Source organism: Euprymna scolopes, chromosome 32, assembly GCF_053919585.1.
Source record: "Euprymna scolopes isolate OS-2025 chromosome 32, ASM5391958v1, whole genome shotgun sequence".
Taxonomy (NCBI): domain Eukaryota; kingdom Metazoa; phylum Mollusca; class Cephalopoda; order Sepiida; family Sepiolidae; genus Euprymna; species Euprymna scolopes.
The window spans coordinates 37,085,724-37,106,143 of NC_136513.1; the positions used below are offsets into that span (position 1 = coordinate 37,085,724).

General features: G+C 33.5%; 1 protein-coding gene across 1 annotated transcript; it reads left to right on the plus strand.

Moving 5' to 3' along the window:
* Positions 1–2,179: 2,179 nt before the first annotated feature.
* On the plus strand, positions 2,180–19,760 carry LOC145256264 (nuclear nucleic acid-binding protein C1D-like). Its single transcript, XM_080114940.1, has 5 exons — positions 2,180–2,827; positions 5,561–5,627; positions 10,948–11,003; positions 15,219–15,375; positions 19,484–19,760. The coding sequence occupies exons 1-5, from the start codon at positions 2,651–2,653 to the stop codon at positions 19,633–19,635; spliced, it is 609 nt and encodes a 202-aa protein (XP_079971066.1). The 5' UTR covers positions 2,180–2,650; the 3' UTR covers positions 19,636–19,760.
* The last annotated feature ends 660 nt before the right edge of the window (positions 19,761–20,420 follow it).

The window sequence follows — 20,420 nt, forward strand, 5'->3', positions numbered from 1 at the left end:
TTATTAATCCTCATACAACATTCCAAGTTAGGGATTCTATTCTATTTTTTATTATTTAATATTTTATTATTCTCTTTCGTTCTAATCTATTGTGGTTCTCAATAGTTAGGAAAACCTAACTATGAAGGGAGATAATCCATCACGTTATTAATTTTCCCCCCAAAATCTTTATGATATACAGAACAGAAATGTCATATTCCAAAAATCATGTAAATTGATCAAGTAGTTTTATTTTCATATAAAAAATCATGTTTTACGATATTGTAGCCATTAAAGGCTGATTTTAAAATCTTGGTAGGTAGTTCGAATTGAGTTGCCTTTCTTCATTTATATAATAGACTTGCATGCATACCTGGCGTTGCCTGGGTCGAAATGAAGTTCAGTTTGGACACACCTGCTATACTAAGGATATTGAGCACTTTAATCGATACCTCCACAGCAATTTAAAAACAAAACAAAACAAAATGCATAAAAACATGAAAATGTAATTGTCCCCAAAAGGATGAAGTATATGACAACCTCCCCACCAGATATTGCGGTAGAAGGGATACAAAGAAAAGTAGCTATTTTCTGTATATTGACCACTGTTTTTTGCTTGTATGCTAGATGCCCCGCCCCAAATAAATGAATCAAAACAATTTTTCTTTCAATCAAAATAGCAGGGAATGCCCATGCGACTGAAAAAAAAAAAAAAAATGAGCCACGGCAGCCGAGCTCGAACATGAAACGCGAAAGAGGGGAAGAAATCAGAAAGTTACGGGCAAATACGTTTGGCCACAGAGCCATGAGTGCTTATGACGTCATGAGGTTGCAAAATAAGCTTTTTAAACATAGTTTTAGTTTGATACACGTGCATTTTTTTTTTTTTTACACGGTGGTCACCACTTATCAAGGCCTGGAAGCCACTCAGGGATAAGGGTTATTGCATTACAGTACGTTAGTGTGGAGATTTGATGAAGTGTTTACTTAAGGGGGTGGTTCATTAGGAATTTGTTAACGTTGGACTTGAAGACATCCAAGTTGTAGTCAGGTGGAAAGCAGGCAGACGGAACAGAGCATGATTTGCGAAAACAGTGATGCAAAAAAGGACCCATCCTCACACACACACACACACTTCCAGAAAGTGGTTCAGTTGACCCCCCCCCCCCCCGAATGAATCTTTTTTTCTAATTTTCACGTATTATGCATCCAGAGCAGGTTGGATGCAGATGACAAAAGTTTTAGCACACACACACACACACACACGCACACACAAACACACACACACACACACACACACACACACGCACATACACAGACAGGTTCCCTTTATAGAGTACCTTAAGATCAAGACACACCACTCTCGCTACCTTACAACGTTTTATTTTATTAAGAAAAACAAACAAAAAACAACAACAAAAAAAACTATTTGAGCAATTTACGTGATTTTTGGAATATGAAATTTTCGTACCCTGACGTGTCAAACATTTCTTCTGTATTTTTGTGTTTTTATTTTTGATTAGGTTGAATTTTGGAGCTGCACCAAAAGTGCATTCCATTTTTTTACAGGTTAAAAAAATTAATATTTAAAATTTTTTAATAACACTAAAATGAAAAGAAAATGAAAAGTTACAATCGTTAAATAAAGTTTAAATTATTTCATTTTGAGGTGCTTGTTTATAGAGTCTTTTAAACCAACGCATTTCAGGTGATAACATTATTACGTACATACGTGTCATGTCGAAATTTGTATAAATTTTAAAAGCTAAGAAAAGTTTTCCCGTAGAAAAATAATTACAAGCAAAAATAGGATTTATTGAATTATACAGTTTTATCGTATGTTTTAATTTGGTAGAGTTGTGGGTGGGCTGCCGATTTAGTATGAAAATACTGACTTATCTCCTTTGACTTAAATTACGGGTCCGCCATTTTTTAATCATACGTAATTGTGGATAATTTTTTTGTTAAAAATACTGCGCATATTAGCACGAAATTTTGTAGTCAATAAAATAAGTTTTCAGATGAAAAACAATGGTTTCTACTGATTTTTTTTGTCAATTCTAGTAAATTACAATATTAGCTTCCAAATTATACAGTCAAGATTACCTGAATATTACTGAATAAACAAAAAAAACCCCAACTTTAATCGTGTTGAAGAATTGTAGCCACTTTGTTTAAATCGAAACGGAAAATTATCTCCCTTTTGAACTCTCCTGTGTCTTACAGTCGTTTTCATCAAATTCTATTTTATTATTTTCTTTAATAAATCATTTTCTACCTTAACGGTTTTCATAATTTTTGGATATAATCATCTTAAAAATACGAGGAATACGCAGTTACCATTGTTTTCATGTGAAATCCAGTTTTACGATTTCCAAAATTTCGTCCTAAGCGTCAACAAAATACATACCCTTTAGAGTTTATACTAATTTTGACATGGCACATAAGAACATAATAATGTTTTTTTTTTTTTTTTTTTATCTGAAATGCGCTGATTTAAAAGATCACCAATATAATCAAGCAGGAATTTTGAATTAATTATTTTTTGCAAAAAAAAAAAACAAAAACAAAAACAAAAAAACTATTTAAGCGATTATCTCCCTTAGGCAGATTCAAAGGGACATAACTTAGGTTTACGCTCGTGAACTCTTTAACGAAAAGAGATTAGAAAATGCATTCAATGCGTAAGCGGTTACGCGAAAAAAACAAAATGTCGAAAAAGGACTTTTTGAAAAATATTCCTTCGGAATTAAAAGGGAACCTTAGTGAATTAGACCGCTCTTTATCGCGGCTTGGCGAGAGCTTTGATCCTCTTTTATCTACTCCACAATCTGATTTACAAGCTAAGGTACGTATATATGCATATATTATGCTAAACGTAAATAAAATACATATCCGAGATTTGAATTCTTAACCTTATCCACGTGGTTTTTCCCTCCCCATTTGCCATAAAAAAAATAAATACATATCATAAAACTTTAATTAAATTTAGAAATACGATGTAAAATATAGCGCGGATCAGTAAGTGCACTAGCACCCTTTTTGCTATTAAATTGTTGGGTGTTGATTCGAGAAAGTTGTCAAAAAAACATGTTATCGAAGACAAGATAAGTTACTTTTCTACCTAACTAGATATTTTTTTAGTGTTTTTATTTAATGTAACATGTTTATTTAGCTCGAAATACAGTGTGGCGTACCGATGTATTGGAAAGTTTGAAATGGCGCCCGACTTTCTCTTTGACAGGTAAGTTAGGAAAAGGAGTTATAAATAAAAAAAAATAGACAAAATACTGTTAGAAACTAACCCAATATATGTTACTGTGACATAGGCTGACATATATTCGGTAGGTTTTTAACAGTATTTTTTCTAGCTTTTTATTTTTAACTCCTTTTCCCAAACCTACTGTGTTAAAGAGAGAGTCGGGCGCCATTTTAAACTTTCCACTACATCGGTAAACACTGTATGCTTTTCGAACTGAATAAACATATTACATTAAATAAAAACGCAAAAAAATATCCAGTTAGGTAGAAAAGTAACTTATCTCGCCTTTAATAACATTTATTTGTTATGTATTTGTTTTTGACAACTTTTTCGAATCTATGTGGACAGTAGTAATACGACCCCAATTGTTGGTTATAGTCAGCTAATGAACTACCTAACTTCCGGCGTGCCTGCTACCGGAAGAAGTGACAAGGTAAATTAGTTCCTTCACTTTTATTGTTATTACAATAAAAATGAACACAATTCTACAGATAAAAATAACAATTAGTCTTTATTTGCACTTTTTAATAACAAAATTTGAAGTAAAAGTTTATTTTATTTGAAATTTTATAAGAATATGTTTTAGTCAATGTCTAGAATCTTTCCAGGTATTTTTTAATTTTTTTTATTTTACGACCTGCCCCAACCTCCCAATGTTAAGAACGGCTATCGGATTACCCCCCCCCTCCAACCTCCCCAGATTAAGAACGGCTTTTGAGGTTGGGGGTGTTTATTCATGGGGAGGTTATGGTGTTTATAATACGCTGGGGCACATCGTAAAAATTTACCTGTTTCTGGCATACGTTGATGTCGAAATACTCTGGCCAAAAATCACCATTTAAAAAAATTGTTTGCGCATATAAAATTAAAAATCGAATTCTGCTACCTTTTATTGCCCCTCTCTCTCTATTTCACTGCAGCAACTGCTGTCTACACGATGTCGCAGCACATTATGGTACACCATTAAAATGTAAGAAAGAGGATTGGGATTTGCATCGATCACAATTGCACAGCCTTCTGTCATCTACAGAGTAAAGTGTAATCTTGACAAAAGATAAAACTCAACAAAATTGAGGATATACTGCAACAAAAGTATGTTGCGACCTTTCGCTTTAGGTAATGTATTACCTTGGTCTTGTAAAAGATTATCAAAAATCAATTCCACTGGAAAAATAAGTCAACTCAATTATCAACTGAAATTGGCGCCAAAAGCCCTGATGATCTTTCCCAGAAGACCCTATTATATGCTTGCACATCCAATCAGAACAATCGTACAACAACACCTATTGCGATAAAATTTGGCGGGAATTTCTGGGGTAAACTTTCCATCTCTCCCTTGCCAACAGCCGGTAAGTCCTGTTCTTGTATTTCCAATCCTCAATTTTGTTGAGTTTTATCTTTTGTTAAGATTACACTTTACTCTGTAGATGACAGAAGGCTGTGCAATTGTGATCGATGCAAATCCCAATCCTCTTTCTTACATTACCATGAGCGAATAATTATGACACTTATTTTCCATCTAGATTTCTTAATAAAATATATATTTGGTACTTGTAGAGTTTAATCAAGACATTAAAAAAATGAAAATATCGAAAAAAAGGTTATATTGTACGGAAAAAAAATTTCACTTAATTTGATCCAGTATTTTATTTTATTTTTTTTTATTTTTTTATTTTTACAGAAGAAAAACGTTTTTATGAGAGTGCAATGAAGGTAGCAATCTTTGGAGTTTTTGAACACGCCACGGGGATATAATGCAGTTTAAAGCGCCCACACGCCCTCTCCATCTTTAATATTAGCTTTCCTTTCTAAAACTCAAAACGTTTCTTTCCTTTTGCTCGGTATTATAAAGATTTTTTTTTTTTCCCCCGCTGTACAACAAAAAAAACAAAAAAAACTACTTGGTCAAATTAACCTTTTTTGTACCAATGTTCCTTAAATGGAACATAGTTTTCAACATACTATAGAAATTGTAATTTTGCTTTAAATATAACTATAAGAATAATTTATAAAAGTTTTCATAAATCTGGAGTAAAATGAAGCTACTTTAATAGAAATCACTTATAAAAATTGAATTTAAAGCAAAATTACAATTTCTATAGTATGTTGAAAACTATGTTCCATTTAAGGAACATTGGTACAAAAAAGGTTAAGTGAAATTTTTTTTTTTTTTTTGAGAACTTCATTCTATAACCATTTTTTTTATTTTCATTTTTTAATATGTCGATTAAATTGTACACATACCATATTTTGTTCAGTTACAATTATTGAGGATTCCTGTTAAACCGTCAATAATTATTTTCATTATTTTCTTAACAGCTATATCCAATTGAACAAGCAAAAGTAGATTTGGTTGCAGTTTATGCCATCAACTCACTTTTTTGGGGTAAGTCCTTTTTTATTACGGTCTTGTCTTATTGCTGGTATCGTCTGGATGTAGAACACTCTGCTTATGTTTATTTTTTTTTATTACATTTTCACCCAAAACAAGGCACATTGCCACTTTGGTGTAAGGAGCTACTATCAGGGACATAAACTACTGGGGTACTATGTAGGGAGTTGGCCAGCAAGATGTCGGTTCACGTTACACTTGAACTTCTGCATGTCAGTACAGTTGGGGAAGCAAGGACCTGGAATGGAATTCCAAAGTCTAGCGGTTCTGGGAAAGTAACTACTGGAGTAGAAAGCTCTCCTACATCTAGGAATCTCCACTGTGTAGGGGTGGGATTTAGCTGCTTGTTGAGGGTATTTACGTCATGGGGGCACAAGTGCTTGCAGTTCGTCAGAGCATTCACCATTAATGGGTACTGGGGCCAGTATAAAGGTTGCGAAATGATTGTTATTTCACAACCCCAACTCAGGAGTCAGTTAACAGCTTATTGAAGAAATACGACACATTGACTCTCTGGTGAGATGTTGGACTAGCTCCAAAAGAAACCAACGACCTCCGCATCCCGCAGAGACCCCCATCCACAACATACCTCATACTACGCCCAAACTTGGAAAAGTGCATGTATGTCTGCAAGCAACTGGTAACGGATAAAATGGTCACTGAGGTATTGCTAGCAACCTACCTTGTGACGTAACACGAATAGACGCAATATAAGAAAACTACTGGCCAGACAGGGAACACTGCAGAACACGGACAACGTTGACACCCCTCAGAACTCTATCGAATGAAGTGGTGTGCACCAATGACCAACCTCCTCTGGCCCAAGGCATGTTCGATACTTATTCAAGGGCCATCACCTCCCACCACTCCTCCCAGTAATAACGTAAAATGGCAGTCAAAGACGTCTCAGGGTAGAACCGACCTTCTCTGATTTCCACTCGTTTCTTGGCATTGGTCCTTCCCTTATTTTTTCCACAGGAATGAAGAGTCTTTGGCTGGACAAAGTTCACTTAATCTTAGCTAATTGCAATTAACTGACCAGAGCTCTACATTGCGAGTAAAACAGTCACATTTGTGATTGATTTTTTTTCCAAGAAATAATAAAACGCTTATCTTTTGGCGATTGTTTTTTTTTTTTTTTTCTGGCGACAATCTTCCAAAGCTCATTACTGAGTGAAAAATTTCAATTTTTTTTTTTTTTTTTTTTTTTTTTTAATAAATAAAGCAAAGTCAAATTATTTAAACAATAAAAGGGTTAATAGAACAATATACTATTTTTTTTTTTTTTTTTTTTTTTAAATGAAGGTTGTTCAAAAAACATACGGAGAATATAAATGTTTATACTTTTCAATCTCAACATAAAATTCTGTGCATATTTGGAATTACACTTATTAAAAAAAATACAGAAAAATCTTTATGATGTACTCATTACGGAACGAAGTGTCAAGCTTTTTGTCATATTTGGGCTAGTGCATCTGCTACTAGTCTCTCGCTCCTAGAAAAGGTTCAAAAGAGAGTCGCAAATCTGATAGGTCCTGAACTGTCAACTAAGCTTCAGCCCCTGTCCCATCAACGAAATGTTGCGTCCCTCTGCCTGTTCTACAAGTATTTTAATGGTAGATGCTCTGACGAACTGCAAGCACTTGTGCCCCCACGTCGTAAGCACCCTCGACAAACCCGATAGGCGGGTAAATCCCACCCCCACACAGTAGAGATCCCTAGATGTAAAAGATCTTTCTACTCCAGTAGTTTCTTCCCCAGAATCGCTAGACTCTGGAATTCCATTCCAGGTCCCTGCTTCCCCAACTGTACTGACATGCAGAAATTCAAGTGTAACGTGAACTGACATCTTGCTGCCCAAATCCCTACATAGTACCCCAGTAGCTGTTGCCCCTGATAGTAGCCTCCTACAAGTGGCAATGTGCCTTGTTTGGGGTGAAAATGTAATAATAATAAAAAAAAAAATGTCATATTCCAAAATTCATGTGGATTTCGCTAGCAAACGAAAATGTTTAGTTATCAAAGGTCAACTTAGATAAATTTATCTATAAAACCCTGTTGACACAAATGATTATGATAAGACTCTATTCCTTTCTTGCTGCTCTGGCGATACAATATAAAATTTATAAAAAAAAGATGTTGCTATCAAAATCGCGTAATGTGTCAATTAATTGCAATTAGCAAATACCAGGTGTGCATCTTATGATCGTTGCCAAATTAATACTGCTTTTCGATTCCTCAAAATTTTACTTGAGAACAGTTGTTTTTGTATAGGGCTTTGTTTCATCTATGGTAAGTGATAATTGGATGCAAATTTGTTTGGTGCCATGGAATTTGAATATTTAGTGAAACTAATTTGAATTTTGTAACTTTTAACATGCCTTTCTATAATGGCACTACAAACTTTCCTATTTTTGCATGTGTGTGTTTATATATATATATATATATATATATATATATATATATATATATATATATATAAAAATTACAATAAGTTTACCAAGGTAATCAAAATGGTAAACTTAAAATATATTATAAATATTAAAGAGTTAATATTTACAAGTAAAATAAACTCAGCCAGATGTAAAAGCTCAATAAAACCGAAAAGGAAATAGAAAAGGATATATATATATATATATATATATATATGATGCACTCTCCCGTTTATTTCGATTCATGAGCTTCTGCTACAACAACTAAGTTGCCCAGGAATCCACACAGATGATTTGTTTATGGTGATGAAGGCTTTGTGTAGAACCAACCACATTTATTGGTATTACTTATAATCTTTGTCTGTGTAGATGACTGCCACAGGACAGTAGTTTCCTTCTGCTAGATGCATGTCTAAATGAAACTAGGGGTGCATCTCTCCCAGTGAATTAATGCGCCTCCAGATAACCTGGAAATTTCTACGACTCGGCGCAGTACATACAGTGCCTAGACTTCTTAGCAAATAGTTTAACAATTTAAAAATGTGAATATTTTGCATATGTTAAAAAACATTAAATTCAAACAACATAAGTACGGATCCAGTAGATGTTATTGCCGAAACGTAAAAATCGTAATAGATTACGCAGGTTTAAATAAAAAAACTAACTATATTCGGAAAAACCAAACATAAATATGTTTGTTAAAATATATTAACAAAAAATTTATAAAATACGTAAATTTTTTTATCGGTTATTTAATGTTTTAATTGCACATCCTTTTAAATAATGTTTAATTAAGTTAATGTTTATGTATAAGATATGTGATTAAAAAAAAATAATTGATAAAAAAGTTAATATATTTCTATATATTTTTATTATGGGGCGTTGGGTGGGGAAATAAACATAAAATATATTTGAAAATTGTATCGATTCTGTGCTTCCATACTTCAATTGGGAGATATGGGTGCCAATTTCTGGTGAGTTTGAAAGTTAGGGTCTCCCTTTATGCGCCATTACCTTTTTTTTTTTCTTCTCAGCCTGCAGGGCAGAAGGACGTTTCCAATGTGAGTGTTAATTATTTATCGGTTATACAGCCACACAAAGCACAAATACATGGCCGCTTGCTTCTTTGATGAACATTACACCCCCCCCCCCCCCTCCTGATCTCATGATCACAGTGCATTGTGGGGTTGGCACATTTATCATCTCTGGTTCCGGTTCTTGTTCTGCCTCGTCAGACAAACTATAGCCAATACTCTCTGATGGAGGGGGTTCGCTGATCGCTTTTGTCAGCATCTCGTCACTAGATGAATCCTCGCTTTCTTCTGTAGTTGTATGATGTATTTCGGCAGCTGGGCGAAGGTCACACACATGACGTGGGGTTCCAACAACTAGGACCAACTGCTGGCTGCTCACCCCAGATATTTGTCTTCGTTTGAACTTCGTAGTGCCTCGGTTTCCTCGGGGGGGGTCTCACCCAAACTGGATCCCCTATCCCATATCTGTTGGGTGTTCCCTCGTTGATTGGCTGTGTAGTATCAATTCCCTTTACTCTGACACGGTATGTGTGTATAGCATTGGCAGCCGTTGTTGCAAGTGACTTCCCATCTTTTGGCGTGATGTTATACCAACATGTGGCCTCTGGCAGCAATTCTCTTAATGCGGCGATGGCTCCTTTCAACAATGCCATTCCTTAATGATGGCACATGAATATATCGCAATCATGGTCAGGTGCCCCATTCATCTAACAATTGCCGGACTTATTGGCTGCAAAAAGTGGCATTGTTGTCCGTCAAGCCCTCTTCCAGTGCACCTCGCTCAGAAAAGATGGACAATAACTGGCGAACAACATTTGCCAAGTCCGGCCGGGTTATTTGTAGCCACACTGTAAAACACGTAGGTCCACAATCAATAAGAGTTAAAAAGGGCTTCCCACTGTAATGGGTGATATTCATTGCCAACCGGTGCCATGCATCCTTAACTTCCAATCAGTCTTTCTGCCATTGCTCTGGTGCAGGATCAACAGACTGACATGCCTCACAGTGCTTGACAATCTGCCTGACAACTGCCTTTGTCACTGCCAGGTCAACACGCTTCACAAAATACAGTCTTCTTGATACCTGGATGTCCGCTCCTTTATTTGGCAATTGCAACCGCACAGGATCGAACAGTGTGCTCCACACCCATTTTCACGGCTTCATACCATTATGAGGCACACGATTACAGTGTGATGCTGCCAGTGTTACACTCACTGATAGTTCGTACTCAGAGACTAGGCTCTTCAACATGTCTAATTTTCGCCAGATCAACATTTCACTGGCCGCCTTAGTAAGGATTCGTACTCGTCCTGAAAGTGTATCAGACACCCAATGCTTGACACAGAGAGAAGCTGTGTACAGGTGCAGTTTTTTTTTAGAATATAATTTCCGATTCAATTAAAAAAAAAAAGAAGTTTATCATAGCTTGGAAACTACATAAATAATGTTTGAAGTTTATGTAAAAGCAAAAAATAAAAAGGGGAAAAAATGAGTTTAATGCAAATATGTGATAAAAATCAAATTTGGAATAAAATTATGACTTGTACACTACTTCAAAAATTGTGTTTCATTTAAGGAACAATGGTGGAAAAAAAAGGTTAATGTTCCTCATTCAATTAGTTGCTTCAGAACCAAGCCCTGTAAGAACCCAATAGGTTGAAATCTTTTTTTTTTTTTTTTTTTTTTAATTTTAATCCACTTTCAAACCTTCTGACCCTCCTCACTTTAGTTTTTACAGCTTTTCACCTGATCAAGGGAGATAACTTTTGACTTAATTTTAGTATTATTGCATTTTAGTAATGTCCCTTTAATTCCTAATCTAATGGTTAACTTGTTTGTCTCTTGTAGCTTATTTAAACACCCGTGGCTTGAACCCCAAAGGAAAGGGAGTCAAGACAGAACTGGTAAGTGATGTTCAGTTTTCAAGTTTCGTTGAGTATTGCAAATGAGATGCATTTTCACATCAACTCGGTTTTACTCAAAACTATAGATGCTTGTTAAGATATAGTTGACAGATCGACTTTTTTAAATGTGTTGTTTTAAGCAAAAACATTTACTTAATTGTCATATTAAAAATAGTAATATATCAAAAAATTAAGAAAAAAAAACCTACTTGATCAAATTAAGTGATAAATTTTTTTTATAACTTCATTCCATAACTGGTACGTACAATATAACTTTTTTTTTTTCAATATTTTCATTTTTTTTAATGTCTTGCTTTAACTGTACAAGAATCAAAAGTTCTATTTTTATGCTTGATTTAAAAAAAAAAGATATAACCTCTGATGTTTGATAAAGTTTGTTTTATGTTAAAAAAATTTGAATAAAAACTATTTTTATTGAAGCAATATTTAAAAAAAAAATTTTATTGGGAACTTTTTCATCAAGATTATAAAGGGAAATACACTTGTTGTTATCCGTAGAATAAAATTTGCTAAACATAAGGACTACACCAAACCAATATAAACAAGGAAATGCGTAGCTTGAAGAGAACCTAAACTTTTTTTTATTAAAATAAGAATTATCAAATTGAACAATAAAATAAATTGAAAAATTTTTAACACAGAAAAAAAAAAATTTGCAAAAAAAGTGTGTGTGTGTATATATATATATATATATATATAAATTTGAGATTTTTTTAATGTTGTAAGCTATAATTAAAATTTATTAAACAAATAATACTTAATTAAAAAAATGTCCTTTAAATCCAATATGCAAATATATCAGGAAGTTTGATTGTATGTCCTGTTAGCAGACTGAAAGTAGGCTGAAGATATTTCCATAGTGATGATTGAGTGGCGTGCAAATCCAAATCAATTAACACAGTGAAACCTATCGCTCCACGGCAATCAATTGGAACAAATCTGTTGAAGACTGGTGTGTTTTGATTGCTTACGATCCTCGGCTGTTGGCTTTTTAGAGAATTATCTCCCTTGTTCTTGACTCTTCAGTCACTCTCATGTTTGTATAAATAAAAATGAAAAATTGTTTATGGAGAATTTAAGATAATTATCTCCCTCATTGAGCCCTTCAATGCCCTGAATGATGTAATAATCCGTTGAGGAAATACTGTAACCAGGGACCGGTAAAACATTGTATTCCACATTATAACCTGAAAAAAAAAAACATATCCCGGGGCAACCATATCCTGGGGTTTTACTGTATATCAAATTTTAATTTTAAAACTTGAAGTTTGTCTGGAGAAGGCCTTGAAAAGTTCTTGAAAATGTATACTAAAAATCTGTATAAACCCTGTAATAATAATAATAATAATAATAATTACACACTGTTTGTATGTTATTAATTTTTCACACACATTTACAAAATTTTAGATGCTCCAATCAACAAAGATGGTGGTTGGTGATTAATCTGATATTTTTATAGTAAACAAAAAATGAATTTGATAAATGAAAATGTCTTTTAACACAAATGTTTTGAACTGAAATTTTTGTTTTTTAAGAGTGATGGGTGTTCATTGTTTATAAAAGAGCCAAAATAAAACAATATAGATTGAAAAAGCTTTCTTTTTCATTCATGCTTAAATTGCTTCATAAAAATTGAAATCATGTTTGTATTTTTTTTTTTTTTGTGGATCATCAAATATTTTGCACAGTTCACCATTTGACGATCACAGCAATAGAAGTTGTAAAATGTTTTTGACTCCTATTGGGGGGGGGGGGTATAACACCAATGACTTTGACAATCGTTTTTATAACCACCGGCTGTGCTAACCAACAAATGAAAATCTTCCAAAGTTACTATGAAAATTGTTGAATTTTAGATTCAATCAGTTCGCTGTTAACTACGTCACGGAACGCATTTGATTCTTGGCCACCATCTTTGTTACTAGCAATTACTGCCATCATCTTTATTACTGGAAAACACTTTGCACTCAGTATCGAGACTGCACTCTGTTCAACATGTCTCAACACTTATCAGAAGTTAACACCTAACTAGGAATAGTAGTTCACGTAATCCAAATAATCCGAAATATATTTTATAAAGTTTTCCCTTTTTTCCTTTTTTCAATTCTTGATTTTATTTGCTTGATTGCATTGTGTACTATAATTTATTTATATATATTAGTGATGGGATGATATAAATATTTTCCCAATTCTGATTCTTTGTAAATCTCTAAATATTCGACTATAAAATGGCTATTTTGTCCCAATTACCATCAAAACACAACTTTTAATGTGCATATATTTTTCAAACGTAAAAACATATTTGTGTGGTGGGGTGATCTATAGATTTTAGTTTTTCTGAAAGTTAAAGTCAATAAATAATATTATTGTATTATTACTACCACAATGCCAGATTTAAAAAAAACAAAACAAAATCAAATAAAAACAAGATAATTAAATGGTAAATAATAAAAGCAAGGTAATCAAATGAATTGTTTTTGACATTGGAAAATAGGCACAAATTTTTCCGTTACTGATTCCTATACCCCAAAAAGTTCCAATTTTTCTGCTTCTCGATTCCGATTAAATGCCGCAACAATAATTTTACAGGTAGCTCAGATGGTAGCGCGGTAGCTCAGGAGGTACTAGCAAGCCGCCTTTTATTGCTCTGTCATAAAATACACTTAAATATGATATTTTAATTCAGAAAGATTTCATATTTATTATAAAGCCAATATTCTATTGATTATTATATTGTGCCCAATGTATAGTAATGATTTAAAAAGTTAAAAAATAAATAAAAATATGACTGGGGTGCAATCAGCTAGAATCAAAAGCAACTATTTTTACTGTCTAAAGACCAAATCGAATTTGTTTCACAGGTCCAAATTCCCTATATCTCCAGTTTCAAGTGTGTAGATCAAAAATTGAACAAAGTAGATTAATTTACTAAAATTCTTAATTTTTTAGATGAGGACTGATTGTTTGTATTACTTGTTTTGATCGGACTATTGTTCTCATCTTGAGTTATTTGTGCAACGTTTCGGTCGGTTTGGCCTTCAACTCTCTTCACACATGTTGGTTGTTGTTTAAAAAAAGAAAGAAGAAAAGGTACTGGCTCCGTAGATATTTTTGTATTATTGGAGTTAGTCTTTGTTTTATGGCTGTCATTTCATATGTGTGAAAAAAAATTGGTTGACAAAGGGGGAGGACTGTTCCTCACACAGCCAGACAAAATCACTTTTATATATAGAGATAGCTTATATATATTATTTCCACAAACAATGCTGCAGCTCAGACTTTCTTGTATGTAGCATGGTAGCTCAGGAGCAGAGTACTCCTCTTGCTTGTAAGTCACTCGGATTTTGAATCCTGAGTTTGGATATGTTCTACTGATAAGCTTAAATGGGGGTGAAACTAGTCATAGACTTCTGAACTGCGGCTGTCATGTTTGGTATGAGCTTTGGCGTTGTTTGATTGTGAAAATAATTATATATCTCACACTCATATTACTAGTTAACTTTTGATTTTGCTTGATAAAGTTTGCAACTTGAAATTAAAGCTTTACGTAGTAAAGTTTTGGTGCTTGTTAACATAGCCGTCAGATCTATTTTTTAAGTATGTCATTTTAAACAAAAACAACAAACATATTTAATTGTCACGTTGAAAATAATAATATATCAAAAAATTACAAAAATTCGACGAGTAGAAAGTTATTTATAGTTAGAAGTAAATTTTATGGAAAATTGGGTAAAATTGTATTTTTCTTAGATGTTATAAAGTAGATGGTGAAGAGTTCACACACAGGGGACATAACTTTGAAATGCAAATTTTAGATTACATTTTAATGGCGACCAACATTTTAGTCTTTTAGCAATAAACTTTATTTTTTACTAAAAACACATCAATTCTACTTGATGAATTTTCGTAATGTTTGGATATATTACTATTTTCGACATGGCAATTAAGTAATATTTTTTTTTTTCTGCTTAAAACGACATATTTATAACATCAATCTAGCGACTCTATCTTAACAAGCACCAAAGTTTCTTTTAAATACAAGACAAAAACTTTCACATTTATAAAAGATTAATATATCTTTGTCACTAAATTTTTAAATGCATCAAATTTGGACACACATTCGATAGACACATTTTAAGAAATATTCAATGTTTATTTTTATCATGTTTAAAAAAATCTTTCTCTTCTTTTTAGGATCGTGTCCGGACGTATATGAACCGGATAAAAGAGATTGAGGACAAAAAGAAAGCTCCGAAAGTTAACAGTCAAGCTGCAATGCGTTTTGTGCGTAACTCTCTTTGGGACGCAGCTCATAAAAAGAGTCAACAGGGGAGGGGCCAAGGCCGACCAGGTAAGACATCAATTTTACGTCATTACTTATTTGAAAGAATTTTAAAGTTTTGTTGCAGGAAAGTGAGGGGTGGTGACAGCTAAGGGGTTGTTGACACGGTTTGGAAACCTTGGTGTGTCAAGTTCGAATCCAGTTGTTTCCACAGAAACACTTTTATCAAACTCGCACTCGGCACAATGGGTGAGAGCCACTTTTGGGGGGAGCCCCAGCTCCCCACATTAATCAATCTTGTACCAAACTTGTTCTGTACTTATGGGGAGATAAACAGATGCAGGATGACACAGATATGTCAGGCATGCCGACTCCAGTTTTACAGATGTGTGTTGTTCAAGATTGTTTACCTAGTTGGGTGCACAGTGAAAGGTCAGTCTTGCATGCTGACATCTGAATTTGAAAAAAAACAAAACTTGTGTTAAAACGTATATTTTCTCTCTCTCTCACTCACTTTTACTTCCTTTCTCCCTCTTTTACTCGCTTTCTCTTTTTTCGATGAAGAAAGAAGAAATGAATCGCATTGTTGAAGCTGGGGACATTGAGCAAGATATTGAGGGATGGCAGTAGCTAACAACACGTACCGGAAACCTAGGTGTGCCAAGTTCGAGTCTAGTTCCTTCCACATTAACAGTTGCATCAAATCCACAAATAAAAGAGGTTGAGGACAAACAACGAGCTGCAATGCATTTTGTGTATAACTCTCTTTGGGACACAGCTCATATGTTATGGAGAGGTGTCCGGGCAATCAAAGAACACAATAAGTCAATCCCAGGAAAGGTGACCTGTAATAGTGTTACGGGGTTGTATCCAGGCAATCAAAAGAACACAATGAGAAATCCCAGGATTTAAAACAACCATGATGCCTGGGAGCGTGTCAATATTACGTCAATCGGCCAGGAAACTAACCGATATTAAATGGGTTAGACCAAAACCAGCAAAAAGTACAATAAGCAAAAGCTGGCGAAAATAAGGTAAACAGGTCAATGAACAGGAACTATGACCCAGAATGTTGCAAAATAATAAAACAAGCTGGCGAGAAAAAGGTCAACAGTTCAAAGTGATATAAATAAAAAAGCAGAGATAAAATAGAGGCGAGGAGACACAAAACGAATATACAGGTTGACACAGACTTCTGCGACCCACCTTCCTCTACTAAACTCTACCGCGCTATGATGATAGTTATCACTGTTGTTTTTGAAGTGGAAAATTTAAATAAACAAATCTGTATTAAAAACATAAAAAGTGTCTCTTATTCATTTTAAAACGAAATAACTTTTTGTTTATACAATCAAGAGAACAGCCGATTCATATATGTAACACATAAAGTCGACAGGAGAAAAGCCAACCTAGTAGTAAGGCATCAATTTTACATCAATATTTGAAAGAATTGTAAGGTTTTGGTGCAGGATATTGAGTGGCAGTAGCTAAGTGGTTAATGACATGAACTGGAAACCTAGGTGTGTCAAGTTCAAATCCAGTTCATTCCACATTAACAGTTTCATCAAATCCACACTTGACCTTGTGTCTAACCTGTAGAGGAGGTAAATAAAATAACTGTTAATAAATGTTGTACTAATGTTGAAACAAAACCATTTAAATGAATAAATGTGAAAGTTTTATTTTTTATTTACCAATTTTATATTCTCATCAAAAAGACTTACTGATATCTAAATCAATGATAATGTAATGTAAGAAATTATTCAATCATCGTACAAGCCCTAACTGCCATTGTATCGATCGATTTGATTGGTCGAATCTAACCAGACCTGTCACATGCCCTTTGGCACCAATTTCTATTTCCTTTTCAGTTTCTTCAGTTCCTTCTAGACAAAGAAGGACTCATTTTTCATTATGTCTTCTAAGAAGGAGACTTGTGCGCTAACAGTAGTGCCGCCTTTTCTTAAGAACTCTGCCGTGGATGAAGTATAAACATTTAAAGCCTACGAGTTGGCTCACCGATAAGACAGAATGTCTTCAACCACATTACGGACTTTTAACCTTTCATCTTTGGTATGCAACCTTTTGGGGCCATGAGGTCCTATGGCACACGGCTAACCTCAAACCTGCAACGGACTTTGACAACATTGCAGAATACAAAAGGACTCTAACTACGGCTCAAAGAAGCAAACTAGCCACTCCAAAGTTGGACGCAAGATGGCGCACTATTTTCCAATAATATCCTGTGTACCAATAAAGTTTATGAATTTTAAAGGTAGGGTTTGTTTTGTGATTGTCTCATTTCTTGCCTTCAACAGAGCATCGAACATGTTAAATAAAATTCCCATCTTGACGTAAAATAATTCCTAACAGTAATGTTGTCTGGGAACCAACACTCATTGTGTCCAGCTTCAATTGCAAAAGAAACAAAGAATAGGAAATAACTCCAACTTGCTCGTTCTTTGTAGCAACAACATTTATTTCCTCATTCTCTCTTTACCGCTGTGATATCCCCTCACGTGATCGTCTTCTCTAGCGTCCTTCACGCTTCACACGTGATTGCACGTCTCTCACTAGATTTTTATCTCTTATCTACTTATATATTACTAGCCTGGGTGCCTGGCGTTGCCTGGCTGTTTGGAGGCATGTGCTGAGCAAAAAAAAAAAAAGTGGTAGTAGGCAGACAGGCTCGAACCTGTACCGCGAAGGAGGAAAAGAATGTAGAAAAAAAAAAAGTGACATCTTTGCTGTTGCGGCCATCGCTAAACCAGAAGTGACGAATGTTTGAATTAAGGCTAGTCAATCGAAAAAGGGAAATGATCTTTGAAAATATCGGTGAAAAAAAGTGATGCCTCCCTGTAGAAAAGTGCCCAGTTGTGAAGGAATTAATGTTTTTAGCCAATTTTTCGATATTTGTCGTCCGAAGGGTAAAACTTCAAAACGATACCAATCTCATGAAAATACATCGCCATTGTCGAAAGTTTTAGGCAGACATAGACAGGTGAGATTCATATTATAGTTTTTTTTTTCCCCAGTGACATAATTTCGTATGCATTTACATCCGCACCATGTTCCGACAGAACATAATTTGAAATATTATATTCATAGATGAAAACCTGAATGTAGTTATTTGAATGCCTAATTTCTGTAACTATTTTCTAAACAGTTTGTAACAATTTAATGTTTGGTGTTATTTATTTGTAATTCTGTTGTTATATTTTTGCTGTGTATGTAGTATAAAATAAAAAAACTTGATATTGAAAATTTATTCAGATTTTCAAAGAACTTTATAAACTTGTAAGGAAGGTATACAAAATTTTAATTATTTGACAAACAGTACAAATAAACAAGAAAAACCTTATCCCATGAAATTTCAAGGAGAGCAATTCTTCTCATTCAGAGGGAAGAGGGTTGCAAAATATACAATAAATTTTGCAGTGCAATAGTTTTGTCAATATTGAAAGTAATTAAAGTGATTTAATAATTTGATAAAAAAAAAAAAAAAAAAATACCAAAACATCTTAAAATATTTGATCATTAAAGTAACGTTACTAGTGTTTCGGAACTTTTTGAGATGTGAATTGATAATTCATATTATTTAAACTATTGTGGTCATCTTGAATGAGAGTGTTAATTTCACAATGTTTTTGTTGATGTAACCCGCCTCTGTCTCGTATATTGAGCTTTCTTTATCTGCTTGAGATCACCTTATAAATATTGATACCAATATTTATTTGAACTTTCTGTACAGTATCATTCAATCTGTAATCCTACGACATTTCAGTGTTTTGTTTATATATATATATATATATATATATATATATATATATATATATATATATATAAAGAACAAAGAATTAATAAAATATGTTAAAACACTTTAAGAAAAGTTAAAAACATATTTAATTTTCAAAAAGGACACAAATTAAGTGGATTGTCCTTAATCCGTGGAGTTTCAAAAGAAATACATTCCTTCTCATCAGAGGGTAGGAATTAGAAAAAAGCTGAATCGGATTTTGCTTGCAAAGTATTTAATGGAACGTTTACCAAGTAAGCCATATATATTTCTTTACAACTATACAATAACAATTAGAAAATCTGAATCTTCAGATTTACAGACAAAATAAATTGTATAAAAATATGTAATTTTATTTCACTATTTTTTTTTTTGTTGTAGTTCCTGATGATAACGATGAAGCTAATGAGGAGCCAGGAGATGTCGATGAGGATGCTCCGTCTACAAGTAAAATGTCCAAAATGACAGATGGTAAAAAACGCAAAAAGAAAAACAAGAAACCTTTTAAAGCGAAAAACAAAAATAGACACTGATTTCTTTTTTATTTTTTCTAAACGTATCTCATGACCTTTTGTACATAGATTACTTTCAAAAAAAAATTTTGACTAAAGAAACAAAACAAAAAATTCAGAAAATTAAAAAAAAAAAAAAAAATTGTTTTTTGCATTTTTATTTCGAAAACGCGATCAAGAGAAAATCAAATTTGACCGAAATTTATTTTTACTTTTTTCTTAGCTGACATACTAGCTCATTTTCTGATATAAAATTATCTTATATATATATATATATATATATATATATATATATATATATATATATATATATTTTTTTTTTTGTATTCCAATCTTTTGAGATGAGTAATTTTTATATTTAATTTATCTGCGGACCGTTATCAGTTAAACAACTATGAAGATGAGGATAATAGTCCGCAAATAAATAAATATAATTATCTTCTTGATTTTTTTTTTTTTTTTTTTTTCAAAGTCTGATCCAATTACTCTTTAGACTTCTGACTAGCTAATTTGTTTTTGTCTCCTGTAATGAATACATCTGGGTTTCTCTTATAAGAATACTAGTGGTGGTACACAGCATTGCCCGGGTGTTTGTAAGTACAAAAGAAAAAAAAAAAAGAAAAGTGTTTTGAACCAGAAGGCGGCAAAGAAAGGGAAAGAAAACGTGAGATCTTACTGTGATGCTACGAGGCCATAGGAAGTGAAAAGCATTTAAATTTAGTGATGTCAAAGAAAAAATTGACTTGCAGAAACGAATGTTGGCTGGAGGCCAGTTCAGCTTTCCGCCGTTTCATTTCCCCTACGAT

Excerpts from the sequence above, each read along its gene's own strand:
- LOC145256264 (XM_080114940.1), top strand. The coding sequence starts at position 2,651 with ATGCATTCAATGCGTAAGCGGTTACGCGAAAAAAACAAAATGTCGAAA. Across the intron at positions 11,004-15,218 it reads AGGGAGTCAAGACAGAACTG|GATCGTGTCCGGACGTATAT; the intron begins GTAAGTGATGTT and ends TCTTCTTTTTAG. Across the intron at positions 15,376-19,483 it reads GAGGGGCCAAGGCCGACCAG|TTCCTGATGATAACGATGAA; the intron begins GTAAGACATCAA and ends TTTTTGTTGTAG.